This window comes from Melanotaenia boesemani, chromosome 7, assembly GCF_017639745.1.
Source record: "Melanotaenia boesemani isolate fMelBoe1 chromosome 7, fMelBoe1.pri, whole genome shotgun sequence".
Lineage (NCBI taxonomy): Eukaryota > Metazoa > Chordata > Actinopteri > Atheriniformes > Melanotaeniidae > Melanotaenia > Melanotaenia boesemani.
The window spans coordinates 9438480-9454390 of record NC_055688.1 but is presented as its reverse complement, the minus strand read 5'-3'; the positions used below and the strand labels follow the sequence as shown (position 1 = coordinate 9454390).

The following is a 15911-nucleotide window of genomic DNA, read 5'->3' as shown; positions in this document are numbered from 1 at the left end:
GTTTTTACTGACACTGAGAGCACGAGCGATCTCTTTCCTTGAATAAAAGACTATGAAAAGATCTGGAAATCTCTGCATGCCTTCATATCTGCGTGTCTCCCTCTTCAAAGGAATTTTTATTGATATAACCTGAGAAGGGACCAGCACGGCGCCATGGCTGTTTACAGGACAGGCTTCACTTTTTTTTTATTTAAAACTTTTTGCCATTTTTTGGGAATTTGAATTATAAAAAATCTCTTCATAAGGAGGAGCTTATCCTCTTGTCTTTGAGTGTTGCGTTTTACAAAAATCATGGTTTAAATTTTCCCCTGCTGAGTTGGGTAAGAGGCCCAGAAATAACCATTTATTGAGCTACTGCAAAAACTGCCTCTCCCTTGTTTTCCCCTGAAGTATTGGTTTTTATTTGAACTTTTTAAAACATTAAGTTCCCCAATCAGAAGACATCGAGAACATGTCCAAACTCTGCGTAAAAGGCCATTTTGGAGACCTCAAGCTGAACTGTTTGTACTATTTTTTCCATTTTGTTTTGCTTCACTTTATCACAGATGTTCACATTGTACTAAGATCTGATATAGATTTAGAGCTACAGCTACATCATTCCAAAGGGATAGTCATCTTGATTTTTTTTCTTTAAGGCAAAGCTGAAACCTCTTCATTTTTTCACCAGTAACACATACTGTATACTGATATTTACACATCCTATCAAATCCCACAGGTGTTCCCTTTTACTCTAACCCTCATCAGTTTGGTGAGTTAAGAAGAACTTTGATTTAATTTCTAGCGATGATTATCATACTGCATATTTGTAATTATTTGTAATTTGAGTAGTTGGGATATTTGTAAATGCAGATAATGTGACTTTATTTGACATCTGTAAGTTACAGCATTACATACATTTCCTCCACAATTTACTCTTTTCTAAATGAAACCCCAGTCTGGATTTTTCCTGCACAGCTTGTGGACGCAGTCTGTTGTTTAAGGATCCAAAACCACAGAAATCTGTTACATTATTAGTTTTACCTGTTGATACTAACCCACATAGGTATTTAGCAAGTTTGTGTTCTTAGTGTCACACTTTGTGTCAGTATGTGTAGGAAAACATAAAGGTTCAGTTCATGCATGGAAAGCTGCCCCATGGGATAAGACATGATGGTCCAGTAGATAACTATTACCTATCCTAGGACAATTGGCTCATTTGCCAATGTTTGATAAGCATATTTTGATCTTGCAGCCAACAAATTACAAGTAAAGTCACTCATAAACATTATTAACACAACATAATATATCAAGCTTGATTATAAATAAAGGTTTGATGTGTTTGATGGGCATAATAAAAATTAAAGCTTAAGGATGTTAAAACTTTACACTTTAAACATTAGTATGTATCATCTGAAAAATTACCTCAGGCCATTTAACACTGCAGTCTCACTAAAATGATAAAAGTATATATCTGTGTCAAAGAAGCAGTAAAATAAGTGAAAGGAAAACTCAAGGACACCATGTTCACACACAAATATTGTCTTCCATATAGCTGAGTTTGTATATGCTTTTGCTCCTGCAGTCTTCGGTTTGTTCTCTGCAGCTCTTCTGCACTTCTGTGTTTGATTTTCACCAGCTGACTGTATACAAAGCTGTCTGTGGTCCCCTGGGCGACAGCAGAAGGAGCGGCAAAGCACCTTGTTACCATTCCCACCCGCTCATCCAGACTCCAGTTTCAAGAATGTGAAACAACAGCCGGGCCTGGTCCATTAGCCTGAAGTCCCTCCTCTTTGCTGCAGCTAGCAGCTCCTCCTTAATGCTGTCTCAGCCTGTAGCCAAGAGAGAAAACAAAGGGAGTGCTTGCTAATCTAATATGTTTTTCTTTTTCTAAGTCTCTCATGCATTTTTCTTTCTTTTAAAAAAAAGGATGTCCTTCACTGGAAACTCAAGTGGATTCAGTTTTCATGTCCTAATTACCTAGACACATTGCTACAAATAGTTTTTATATCAAAAAGAATTATATCAAAGAAAAGTTAATCAAGTATGATTAATTAACGGTGCTGTTGGATGTCTGGGGTGTTTTGTTTAAAAAAGTGCACAAGTGTCTAATTTCACTGAGGAATTACATTTTTAGTAAATAAAATGAATCCACATTCAAATAAGAATCAATATAATATTCTGATGTAGACAAAAAAATAAATGATTAAATATATCCTTAAGTTCTGTGTGTTGTAGATGTTTTTTTTTTTTTTTTTACATAACTGGATGTGCCATTGATTCTGCCTGGAATTCTTTTGGAAGCGATAACCATCTAGTATCACTTTTTAAAATGTTTTTTAAATGTTTTTTTATGTAGATTAGGGAAATAAACTATAAATATATACATTGATTTTATAGAATCACATTTGTTCACACTCACTTAACACATTTGTCGCCCCCAAGCGGGAAAACGTCTCCGGTACACTCCTAGACAAGGTAATACCGGCCGAAGCAAAACATAAAACCATCGTACCTTCAACCACTGCTATGATGTGATTGGTTCCCATGAAAAAAGCAACCAGCAATATAACGCTTAACGATTGGATTTTGGTGTGAGAAGCTCATGGCCCTGTCCTACTATTGGTAAGTGACATGAGAAGTCTGAACTTCATTGGTTAGAAATCACTGAAGAGGCGGAATATCATGTGTGGTTGCAGAGGTGAAACCGGTACCCGGGTAGTTCAGCACGTTGCGAAGCCGCTAGTGGTGTTGCTGCCGCTACGGTGATATAAAGAAATCACTTGTTACAACACAACGCATTTGTTTAAATAATTGACCCATTGGTAAGTTGTTATTTTGAACATTTTTGTGTATTTTAGGCAAAAAGTGTAAGTTTGCAATGCTACCTCGTATGTTTTACCAGTTCGCTTTCCTCGTCTTCGTCTACATCCTGGTATATGGATGGTCGTTGTCAGCTTTGACTGACATTATCGATCAGTTTTCACGGCTAGTCGTAAATTTTGACAATGTTTTCACAATTAAGTGACTTTAATTACCGTTATGGGTTAATCATCCCTGACAGTGAGTTGTTATGCGGAATTTAAACGACCGCAATGAGTACTTAGTTTCACTTTGAATTTCCAGGAGATACCCACCGCCCATGTGTAGCCCACTTTTAGCCCCGTTTAGTCGTGACTTCCTCCCGTCCTGGCTTTTGATGTCTCGTTCATCTCTACATAATTTACCCCACTATTTAATCCAAATTTCACGGCAGTTGTACGGTTGTGTTCTTGTTTTGGACAAGCTAATCGGTTAGCCCCGCTCGAGAGGAAAGTGTGGCGGGGAGAAGCTGGGACACGTGCTGGGGCAACTCCTGAAACCGTACTGTAGCCCCACTCTGCTCTGGTTTGGGGCCTATGGGCTCGTCCAGCTGTCGCTGTTTAGCTCCACAGTGAACCAAGCAGCGTGCCATGTGAGCCCAGGTTATATCTGGAACCAGCCGGTGAACTGGCCGGGAGTCCCGTTCGACGTGCCGGGCCGCCATGATTGTTTGCAGGCCGGTCTCAACTGAATGGCACCATCACTTCTGTCATGGCGTGGCCTTTGTCTGTGTGCCATGCACACACTTTTACACGTTCAGTTTTTTGATGGAGATTAGGCAAATGTAATTAGTCAGATTTGAGGTTTTTGTCTTTTTTTTATTTATTAAAACACGGATACAACAAGGCTAATGGTTACTTGTCGATAGCTGGCATAGTTTGATGTGTCCCAGCACACTTTAAACTCGTCTGTTGCTGTGCCTCCTGGATCCGGTTGTGTGCTGTTTGTCAAGTGTGTGTGTTAGAACAGCAGATGGCTCGTGCTTGCGTGGACAGGTGTGACTGACAGACCACGAGAGAATAACCCTCGTTCGTCTGGTTACTGAATGACCAGGGGAACAGTGTTTGCATCTCTCATCCTCCTCACACAAAATCCCAGTTTATCATTTTAGTGCTGCTATTATCTTCTAGCCTGCCACTTCTGTTTTTAATGGCAGCAAAAACACTGGCTGTAATAAGAAGAAAAAAAAAAAAAGAGTGCTCAATGGATGGCTCAGCGTTTTCTGCAAACTAAGCTTTAAAAGCAGTATTTTCTTCAAATAACATAACATGAAATTAACCAGAAATACAATCTAGACATTCTTAATGTGGTAAATGACTGTTATTGCTGGAAACAGGTTTTTTTTTTTTATTTTTTTTTTTATTGGAATATCTACACAGGTGTACAGAGACCCATTTTCAGCAACCATCACTCCTGTGTTCCAGTGGCATATTCTGTTAGCTAATCCAAGTTTATCATTTTAAAAGGCTAATTGATCATTTGAAAAGCCTCGTGCAATCATGTTAGCACAGCTGAAAACTGTTGTACTGATTAAAGAGGCAAAAAAAAAAATTGGTCTTCCTTTGGCTAGTTCAGTATCTGGAGCTCAAAATGACCAGAACTTGTTGAAGAAAAGAACTTTCTACTGAAACTCATCAGTCTATTCTTGTTCTGAGAAATGACGGCTATTCCATAAGAGAAATAGCCAAGAAACTCAAGATATCCTACAATGGTGTGTACTATTCCTTTCGAAGAACAGCACAAACTGGTTCTAACCAAAATAGAAGTGGGAGGCCCCGGTGCACAACTGAGCAAGCGGAAAAGTGCATCAGAGTCTTTAGTTTGAGAAACAGATGCTTCACAGGTCCTCAACTGGCAGCTTCAATAAATGGTACCCGCGAAACACCAGTATCAACGTCAACAGTGAAGAGGCGACACCAGGATGCTGGCCTTCTAGGCAGAGTAGCAAAGAAAAAGCCATATCTGAGACTAGCCAACAAAATGATCCAAGGAAATGATTAAGATGGGCAAAGGAACACAAACACTGGACAGAGGAAGACTGGAAAAAGGTCTTATGGACAGATGAATCTAAGTTTGAGGTGTTTGGATCACAAAGAAGAACAGTTGTGAGACTCAGAACAAATGAAAAGATGCTGGAGCAGTGCTTGACGCCATCTGTCAAGCATGGTGGAGGAAACGTGATGGTCTGGGGATGCTTTGGTGCTGGTGAAGTGGTAGATTTGTACAGGGTAAAAGGGATACTGAATAAGGATAGCTATCACTCCATTTTGAAACGCCATGCCATACCCAGTGGACAGCGCTTGATTTGAGCCAATTTTGGCCTACAACAAGACAATGGCCCAAAGCAGAGCTCTAAACTATGCAAGAACTATTTAGGGAAGAAGCCGTCAGCGGGTATTCTGTCTATAATGAAGTGGCCAACACAGTCACCAGATCTCAACCCTATTGAGCTGCTGTGGGAACAGCTTGACCACACGGTGTGGAAGAAGTGTCCATCAAGCCAATCCGACTTGTGGGAGGTCCTTCAGGAAGCAAGGGGTGAAATTTCCTGATTACCTCAACAAATTGAACGCTAGAATGCCAAAGGTCTGCAAGGCTGTAATTGCTGCAAATGGAGGATTTTTTGATGAAAGCAAGGACAAAAGTATTTTTTCAGGTACAAATCATTATTTCTAACGTCAGTGTTTTGACTATATTTTTTTATTGATTTCGCATCCTATTTGTTTAATGTGAGTTTTCATGGAAAAAACATGACATTTTTGGGTGACCCCGAATATTCTCTACTGGGGTTTCACCACTAACTTACTGGATCCACAAGGTTATTTGATATGCAAACCTTATTTTTAGGGCTGGGCAATATATCAAGATTTTCAAATATCAGACTTTATCAGGCACGATGTAGAAGGAGGGAATATCGTTTATCTCGAGATGGCTTGTTTTTAGTTAAAAGCATCTTTTGCATTTTGCACATCCGTATTTTTGTTATGGTCATTGAAAAGTATTTTTAATTTTGTTTTATGAGCATTTAATTTAAAGATACTTTAATTTCAGTCAGCTGTTTTAATGCACATGTGCTGCTGATCCTAAATAAAAGTACATTTAGTACTAAAGGCTGTAAATTAGAACTGTCTATTTGGTTACTTGACAAAAAATATATCGAGGTATATATCGTAGATCGTGATTCAGGTAAAAAATATCAATATAAGGTTTGGTTCATATCGCTCAGTCCTACTTATTTTCTTAAGTTTTTAAATGGCTTTGAACCTAAATACATCTAAGTGATGGACCTGGTATGTTCCCTCCTGACCTTGATTTGCCGACACCACGCCACCAATTATTTCCAGGTCACAGCCGGTGACAAAGGAACACAAGACCTTTTCCAGTAGAGTCCCATTTTATGGAACTCTGCCTACTGAACTCGCTCATCCTCCGGCTTCAGTCAAGTCCCTCATTAAAGCGGTCTGCTTTGTAATGTCTGATGTATCTATCAGACATTTTATTCCAGTCTTGTGAACATTCAGCTTGACCTCCCTGGATTGTCCCTCCTTAAGAAGTATTTTGTAATATTTATTAGCAAAATTAATGTGCAAATTTTAAAATAACCTCATATTTATCCCTGTTAGTTGACTGTGACTGGTTACTTTCCTCTGACATATTTCATATAAACTGATACTGTGACTTTTAAAACCAAATCATATTTAGCTTGTCATTTTCTGTTGCACCTTCAGACGGTAGTGTGGTAATACAGACGTGTACAATAAGCTGTAGAGAAATCGCACAAACTATCCTTGAATCAGTTGACCAAATATTTATAGGCAACCCTACTTGAACACCTGAATGAAATGAGAGGCTCGTTAGCAGGCTTGTAAAGTATGAATCAAGTGTGTTGGAGTAGGAACACATCTAAAAACATGAAGAGCTGTGGATCCTGAGGACCTGGATTGAGGAACACTGTTGTAAAAGAGTAAACTTTCTGTTATTTGTAACACAAAATTGTTTATCTGACAGATGTTCAAACAGCTGCAATCAAAAGTGAAACGCATGCTTATAAGTTGTTACAAGCTGTCTACAGAACATACCTTATCCAAAGCTGTTTTTACACACAATACCCGTATTGGTGTGTGTTGGATCTACATTAGTTGACAGCCTACTTGTTTCATTGTTACCTGTAACTTTGGGTTTTATGTCCAAAAGCTCAAATGCAGCACTTGAAGTTAAAGGATTTATTTTACGTTTTAAATTTTTAAAGTCTACCCTGTTGTGATTCTTATTTTTGAGGTTAATTTAAAAAACGGGAACATTTTTTTTATCTGGTAAGTGGTGTGTGTGTGTGGTACATCTGAATCAGCCAAGAAAATGACAGTAGTTCTTCCTCTAGGTGACAACTTTGAATAGCAGTAGTGTGAATAAAGCAACAGAGGGGTCGGTCCTGAGTACAATGATCCAGCTTGAGTTTTTCGGCTCATACAAAAGCAAATGTCGTGGTTTCTTTCGTGCCCTGGGCTAGTTGTTTTCATGTCTGTGCGCCCAGATGGGGGAAATAAACTTTTGTCCGTCGGTCTGTTTTTGTAGATCAAACACTGTGCTGCTGGCCCAAAAAATAAATGAAAAATGAGCGGGTAATGTGGTGAGTCAGACACTGCTTGCGGTTGTGAAATCAGACGATATGTTTACCCAACCTGAGTTATCGTTCAGATTTGCTCAGGGGATCGGACACGAGTGTTCTCCCGTCAGGGCGGTCGAATGACTCATCGCAGCAGGATCTGAATTCTCACTGTTATGTTTTGTAATAAAACAGTAACTAATGCGTGTCTGATCTGGGCAAGAAAAAGTAGTGTACAACAGGATATTCAGTTGACTAACTCCTTAGATGCAGCAGTCACTGTGATGTCCCATAGCACACCCATTCCATTCAGTTATGGATGAAATACTCCACCCATTGTGTGTGAAACTATTGAGGCCAGCAATATCTCAAGCTTAAACATGCCAAATTTACTTGTTAGGGGCCATTTAAACTCCACAAATGACTAGTTCTAATATAGGTTAATGTGAAAAGAAAAACAGCCATCTGTAATTTCAGAGGGTGGGGATGTTGTCCGCCTTTTAATGACTTAAGTAGTTGAAAGGAAAAAATAAGAATACTTGAACAGTTGTCAGCAAGCTTGGGGATTTTAATATTGCTCAGTCAGATTTCAATAAAATGGCCATTTATACTGAAGGTTAAAAAACGGAAATTAGTCATCTTTTATAGCTGAGCACTAAAGACATTTTAAAGACCAGTTATCAAGCTTTTCACTTGACTAATCTTTGGACCAAACACTGCATGTTTTCTTTTAATCTCTATATTGAGTGAAGTTGGGTGAAAATATAATTAATCTGGTTCATCTCTTTTCTGCAGAGATTTCAAGTTGACCAAAGAAATGGTGATGGAGAAGCCAAGTGCCCAGCTGGTCGGGCGAGAGTTTGTCCGACAGTATTACACACTCCTGAACCAGGCTCCTGACTACCTGCACAGGTACGACCATCAACTGTTTGGCACTTGTGTTTATTAGAGATAATGAGCAGGTGCATTGCAGAGAAGAGTGACATGTCAAGCAGGCCGACTGCACGTTTGGCTGCTTGGATTAAAAATGGCACTTTATTGAAAGTAACTTCTTTCGTACTACAGAATAGCATGGCTTTAACTTTGTTTCTATTAATCTTTTCTGCTCAGGTTTTACGGAAAGAACTCCTCCTACGTGCACGGCGGCCTGGACAGCAACGGCAAACCGGCGGAGGCTGTTTATGGACAGTCTGTAAGTAGGCTTCATCTGGCAGATAAGAGCTTTTTAAGTGTTATTTCCATAGAGAGGCATCACACCAGACTCCCACACATCTGCGTAGTGGGAAATGAAGCAACACAGGTTAAAGGAAAGCATTTTTCCCCCTTTTTAAACGAGTGGTTAGAGTTGTAATCCACCCCTCAAAAAAAACTTCAAATTATAAATTTCTTGCTCAGTTAATGATTAATTTTTCCCAGTTGTTTTGTTATTCAATATTAGGCTTTTCCTCTTTTTTATTTTTTATAAGAGGCAGGTTCTTTAAAAATCCACCGTTTACATCATTCTCGTGCCAACTCTGAGGCTCAGATCAGACAATTAAATACAAAAATCTTTATTTTTGTCCCTTTTTTAAAAATGAAAGGGAAATAATGTTGTGATTGGAAATGTCGGCATCCAGGAACATTGTCACAGGAAGACGCAAATGTCTTACGAATCGAACAGAGCAGCTTGAAAATATCTGTTCCACAAATAAGCAGATGGCCTGGTGACCGCCCTCATCTTTTGTGCATAGAAAATTTATTCCTTTTTAAATAAAAGTTTTAAAAAGTTAAACTGGAGTTACAAAGAAACTATTCAGTCAGTTCAAAAGACATGGAAGTTGTACGACAAAACGGTTGTAAAAGGCATGTCCAGACACCTTGAGCTAAAGTTTTCTGCACTAATTGACCATTTATCCAATCAAATGGTTCATTTACAACAGGTTACAAAAACAAAACAATCTGACACAGCTGTTCCAAAAATTGTGTAAAATTCATTAAAAAAAACTGGATATTTTAGATTTATTAACAATAAATGCTTCTTTTGACTGTTTGTGTGGAGTCCTGCAACCCAGTAAAAGAAAAGCAGCTCTCTGAATGAAAGGTTGGTGAAAAGCACTGCAGAGACGTCTGTGTGTTAGATGAATGAATGAATGTGGATCTTTTGCCATTCTAGATTACATCGTTGTTTAACCTTTTTTGCAGGAGATCCATAAGAGGGTGATGGCTCTGAGTTTCCGAGACTGTCACACCAAGATCAGGCATGTGGATGCGCATGCCACCCTGAACGAGGGTGTGGTGGTGCAGGTGATGGGTGAGCTTTCCAACAACATGCAGCCCATGAGGAAGTTCATGCAGACCTTCGTTCTGGCACCTGAGGTTAGTACAGCACCACGCCTTCTAGTAGAGGTCTTCAACTTGCAAAGCTTTTAAGAATACTTTGGGTTTTCTTTATGATCAAGCTATAATAGTGAATTTTGTTGCTCTGTGCTTTTAGGGTACGGTTGCCAATAAATTCTACGTCCATAATGATGTGTTTCGTTACCAAGACGAGGTGTTTGGCGACTCCGACTCTGAGCCCCCAGAAGGTAGGAACTTATTTTACCTTCTTTAACTCTATTAAACTTTACTGTGAACACAAACTCTTTAATCTAGCTGTCATTTAACCAGAGAAATTTAAATTGATACAGATTTCTTATGTACAACAACCAGAAAATGAAAGAAAGGTAGGTGGGTGAACAGCTTGAAGGACATTAACATGTCTGGAAGTACAGAAGCCCTTCCAGAAAACAAACGCAAAACGTTAATGTTTAAAGTTCCAGATGAGCCAAGACATAACTGTAACAGTGGCCTCAAAATCCTCAGTTTTCTCACAATACCTCATCTGTCGTTTGTTAAACTGCAGCAGTCTGGTGTAAATATTTATTATCATACACCTGGTTTTGTTTTCAGAGTCTGAGGATGAGGTAGAGGAGCTCGAGAGGGTCCCCTCCCCTGATGTGGCTCCGGAGGAATCCGCTTCCTTCTATGACCAGACGGCCTGGTACGGCATGAATTTTTAAAGTGTTTTTTATGCCGTTAATATTTTTTATTAAACACCAAACTCATTCTTTTTTGTGTTATGTTGCAATAGCTGTTTACACTGGTAGATGGCACCATGATCCTCAAGGCTGGATTTCTTTGAAGTAACACTTTATGTAGTACTTCTGTTCTGCTTGGTCCAAAAAAAAAAAAAAAAAAAAACTACCATAAATGTTGTTGGACCAAATTTAGCATTGAGTACAGCACATTCACTGTGGCATTGTTTCAATAAGCTTCTACAATGTCACAAGAACAATTTCCATCCAGTGTTGCATTAAGATCTTGTATTGACGGTGGGAGAATCTGACCACTGCACAAAGTCTTCCCCTGGACATTCCAAAGATTCTTATTGGGGTTCAGGTCTGGACTCTGTGGCCAATTCATGTGTGAAAATTGTCTCATGCTTAAGCCTGATGAATCATGGCATTGTCAGGTTGGAAAAATATACTTGTACCATAAGGAAAGAAAAAATCCATTGATGACATATGTTCATTCAGTATTCAGGTATCAGCTGACCTCATTCAGTAAACACATAGTGTTGCTGAACCTAGACCCGACCAACTGCAGCAACCCCAGATCATAGACTGCCCCCACAGGCTTCTACTGTAGGCACTAGACATGATTTCTTATCCTGCTGCTCCCATCACTCTGGAACAGGGTCATTCTGGACTCATCAGACTACATGACCTTCTTTCATTGCTCCAGAGTTCAATCTTGATGCTCCCTAGCAAACTAAAACATTTTCATCCAGTTACCCCAGTGTTTCTCAGTTCTGGTCCTCACGACCCACTGCCCTGCATGTTTTAGAGGTAGCCCTACTTCAGCACACCTGAATGAAATGAATGGCTCATTTACAGAATTTGAGACAACTTGCTAATCTCATTGATCTGAATCAGTTGGAGTAGGAACATACTAAGAACATGCAGGGCAGTGGGTCCTGAGGACCTGGGTTGAGAAACACTGGATAACTGATTAGTGAGTTTCTTACACAGCTGTTCAGTCCCAATCCCATGCATTCCCTTCACATTGTTTGTGTGGCAGCGTTCTTACTTTAATTATTAAACATAGCCCTGAGTTTTACTGATATTTTTCTTTGATTTGATTTTACCAAACGTTAACTGATTGCAGGGCACGATTTTTTTTTTCCTGACCACATTTCTTCCTGAAAGATGATGGTTCCCCACTAACCCTCTAGTTTTTACTAATGTGTTGGACAGTTCTTAACCCAGTTTTAGTAGTTCCTGCGTCTCCTTAGATCAGGGATCTCCAACTCTGGACCTTGTGAGCTACTGTCCTGCAGGTTTTGGATTCTACCCTGATGCAACACACCTGACTCAAATCACTGGGTCATTAACAGGCTTGTGCAGAGGTGTGTTGTAGTAGGAGACATCTAAAACCTGCAGGACAGTAGCTCAGAGTTGGAGACCCCTGCCTTAGATGTTTGATCTGTTTGATTTGACCCCTCTTAGATTTCTTTTTCACGACCACAGAATGAATCTTTCCACATGGTTGTTTCAGAAATGAGAAGGTACTTGCAGGAAGATAATCATCTATGCAGTAATTATCCAATTGGAGACCCGTACCTGTTTGCTAGTTTTTTCGGGGGGGGGGGGGGGGGGGGTTATGTATTTAGGATTACGGCTGCACTTTTTACATCGTTAACAATACTTGTCCATATTTCCATAGCAGATCAGTAACATGCTGCCAGTCAGTGTAGATCTGTGACGTACAAAGCCACAATTAAGCAACAAGTGTTCTTTGTTAAAGAAAACTGATGTTTACCTCGTTCTTGTAGCTCAGAGCCAACGGCTCCTGGTGACCAGGATGAGGTGGATGCTGCAAGTCCAGAACCAGAGCCAGAGGTGGAGACGGAGGCCGAGGTTGCTGACGTGGAGCTGAAAGTTGAGGCGGTTCTGGAGAAACAGACAGAAACGCACACAGCCGACGACCAGACAGAGAAGAGTCCTGCCACTCCTGCCCCACCTTCTACAGAACCTGCCTCTGCTGCACCTGCTGAACCTGCCCCTGCTGCTCCAGAAGACAACAGGGTAGGTCTGAAGACAGGGCGTCGATGCTTAAAGAATTGTTTTACATGAACAAAAACAATAATTTAGATTTTGAATGGTGCGGGCAAGCTCTAATTTTCCTGCTTTTATTTGTACCCTTGTAGCCGTTTTCCTGGGCATCGGTCACTAGTAAAAACCTCCCTCCTAGTGGCGCTGTCCCAGTCTCCGGAATCCCCCCACATGTCGTCAAAGTCACTCCCACAGCACCAGTAAGTTTTAAGTTGCTTATGATTATAAATAGGGTATTTAATATAAAAGTTGGCCTTGTTGATGGATTTGATGTCAGGCATGTTGCTTTGGGGGGTTCAGTTTACTTAAATCTTCTTAATTTTAACAGCAGGAAACATGAAAACATATTTTGACTCTTGCAGCCCAGAGCAGAGGTAAAGTCAGAGTCCCAAACAGCAACACAGAGACCACAGAGAGACCAGAGACCGAGGGAACAGAGGCCTGGAGGTCCTCCACCAGCACACAGAGGGCCAAGACCAGGTGCATACAGAGTACACATACAAGGTTAAATCTCAAAAGTACATCTGATTGATTACTAGTTTGGTCATTGGTAATAAAGTGTACAATAAAAGTAAAAAAAAAATCATTCTATTTTTTTTTTTCTTCATATTCAATTCTAAACTTTTTTTTTTTTTTTTTTTCTTCCCCGAGCGATCCATTTAGTATAAGAGGGATGAAACTGATGGAAACTGTTTTGCTCAGACATGACGGTGCATAGTCTTTTTCCACGCGTGGTTAGCTCGCTTTACCTTTGAGTTTTGGTTTGTTTTTGTTCCAGCAGATGCTTAAAACAGCTGTGTTGTTAGTTTGAATGTTTCACTTGCACTACTCACACAAAATTAGTGATATTTGGCTTTTTGTGTAATATCACAATGCACATAAATACACTGTTAACCTTCACAGCTGACCTTAACTTGACTTTCTCTAAACGCTTGAATGCACATGTTTAACTGTATTAACTGAGTTATTGCATAACGTGCTGTTCTCTGACAAGACGGTTTAACCACAAAAAACGAAAGTTTACGAACCATGAATGGACCACTAAATGATCTAGTTTAATGACGACTTGTATCTAAACAGTCTTCATCTTGCTCACATTTTGACATCAGACCCAGACGACACCTGACACACAACAAGCTATTGAATACCAGTGAAAGCCAGTGAATACATGACCTCCACCTTGGTGGAGATAATAACTTCAGAGTCTCATGAGTCTGTGTGTCTTGTAGAATGAATGAAATGCTTCTCCCTTGCTTATGGTTAATAAATCTACACGTGTTTCAGTCTCTTCTGTTCTCATTTTTTCAGCTCGAGAGGGTGAACAGGGCGAGTCGGAGGGTCGCAGGGTGGTCCGGTATCCTGATGCCCACCAGCTCTTTGTGGGCAACGTTCCTCATGATGTGGACAGAAATGAACTAAAAGAGTTCTTTGAACGTGAGTTGGGTTAATAATGCTGCTTCAGCAACACGGGATAATGTGACAGATTATACCTTTTTTTTTTTTTTTTTTTTTTTTTTTTTTTTCTTAGGGAAACTTAAAATTTAATCAGAATGTCATCCAGCATCTGATATTTTATCTCCTCTCATACAGAGTATGGTACTGTTCTGGAGCTTAGGATAAACAGTGGAGGGAAGCTACCAAACTTTGGCTTTGTGGTGTTTGATGACTCTGAACCTGTACAGAAGATCCTCAACATCAGGGTATGCACCGTTTCGAACTGCAAGTTTTCTAGTTAAAAATGCATCATCGGTGGATGAAGCCGTCTCGGCTGTAAGTAATTGTGGGAAACATTTTTGCTTCTGTTGTTCAGCCCATCAAGTTCAGAGGTGATGTCCGTCTGAATGTGGAGGAGAAGAAGACCCGGTCAGCCAGAGAGGGCGACAGGCGGGACGTGAGGCCCCGTGGTCCTGGAGGTCCCGGTGGTCCCAGAGAGCGAGTAGGAGGCGGCGGAGGACCCAGAGGCCCCCCCACTCGTGGAGGCATGGCACAGAAACCCAGCTTTGGTTCTGGACGGGGTGCTGGGCCCAGTGAGGGGCGCTACTCTGCTCCACGCCAATGAACCACCTGGGCTCCAAACCTGAGTTAGATTACTGTCTGGATTCAGTTTACTTGGTTGTTGATGTTTCTGATTGGACAAAAACCAAATTAGGAAGTAAAGCCCTTTACTCTACATCCAGGAGAGAAAATCTGGGGGATTTTTAACAGTTAAAATTAGGTTGCTGTTCATACACTGAACTTTTTGACTCGTGTCCTCCTTTCCGTCTCCTGTATGTACATTGAAGGGTTTTCTGTTAGTAATTGACGCAGGTTTGATCAAGCTTCACCGTTAAGTCACGCCAGCTCCTGCTGAATTCGGCAGCCAGACTCAACTGTCGCCTGTCTCATGAAGATTGCTGCCTCCTCATCCCAACCCCACCACCACATCATTATGAGCATCATGAGCAAGGCCCCATCGCCTGACACTCCAGAACGGTGCGAGTGGTTGCTCCCCAGGTCATCTTCGTATCTTTCTGTATGGTTGTTCTTTCTCCTTTCTGAATCCACACCACAGCTCACACCAGAGACGCAACCAGCCCCGCTGTCAGATCATCCACATTGACATTTTTATGGATTTTTCACATGTATTATTATCTGGACTCAAGTCAATATTTTTATTCTTTCATTCATGCTGAACTTGAATACAACAACAAATCGAAACACACACACAAACAGACGAAAAAGGGTAAATGCTACTTGAATTGCGGGATTAAAAACCCAGAGGTTAGTTTTGTGTTAATTTTTCGCGTTCTCTCCCTGTTTCTTAAAGGAACGTGTACTTTACTGCTTGGGCAATCCTGTGTATTGCTGCCACCGTTGTATCTAGCGATGGATCTGTCTTATCTTTTTATTCTGTCAGGTCAAGCGCTGAACTGTAGTGGTCTTTATTTGAGTAATGTTAGCTTGTAATATGTGGATTTACAGACTCGTCTGAATGGAGCATGTATCAAAACCTGTTAGGCTTCTATTACCGATGCACTTCATTTGTCATCATGTTTAAAATAAGCTCACATGCCGATGAGAGAACTAAATTAAAAGCGATTTACTGTTTTACCTTTTTGTCTGTTTTTCTCTGACTGGGAATAGCTTACGCCAAATTAAGTTGGTGGTTTTGTAGAAGTGGCTGGTGTTGAATTTTAGAACAGATTCCTAGTCTTTGGTTGCTTATTGAGTAATTGGATATAAAATTATATTAAGCTTTGAAATATGTTAGGTGTGACTGCAGCTGCGTTTCCACAGCAGGGGCCTTTTCCAGGAAATCTTTCCCAGGGAGGGGTTTCAGCCTTTAATACGGTAGTTTT

At 40.4% G+C, this 15911-nt stretch overlaps 1 protein-coding gene across 1 annotated transcript; it reads left to right on the top strand.

The window, feature by feature from the left end:
- Window positions 1–2675: 2675 nt before the first annotated feature.
- g3bp1 (GTPase activating protein (SH3 domain) binding protein 1) lies at window positions 2676–15663 on the top strand. The gene is made up of 12 exons (XM_041989959.1): window positions 2676–2801; window positions 8237–8353; window positions 8552–8633; window positions 9623–9796; window positions 9915–10005; window positions 10370–10460; window positions 12294–12546; window positions 12669–12773; window positions 12936–13053; window positions 13882–14007; window positions 14164–14273; window positions 14384–15663. Exons 2-12 carry the CDS (start codon window positions 8259–8261, stop codon window positions 14630–14632), a joined length of 1494 nt encoding a protein of 497 aa, XP_041845893.1. The 5' UTR covers window positions 2676–2801; window positions 8237–8258; the 3' UTR covers window positions 14633–15663.
- The last annotated feature ends 248 nt before the right edge of the window (window positions 15664–15911 follow it).

Excerpts from the sequence above, each read along its gene's own strand:
- g3bp1 (XM_041989959.1), top strand. The coding sequence starts at position 8,259 with ATGGTGATGGAGAAGCCAAGTGCCCAGCTGGTCGGGCGAGAGTTTGTC. Across the intron at positions 8,354-8,551 it reads GCTCCTGACTACCTGCACAG|GTTTTACGGAAAGAACTCCT; the intron begins GTACGACCATCA and ends TTTTCTGCTCAG. Across the intron at positions 13,054-13,881 it reads ACACAGAGGGCCAAGACCAG|CTCGAGAGGGTGAACAGGGC; the intron begins GTGCATACAGAG and ends TCATTTTTTCAG.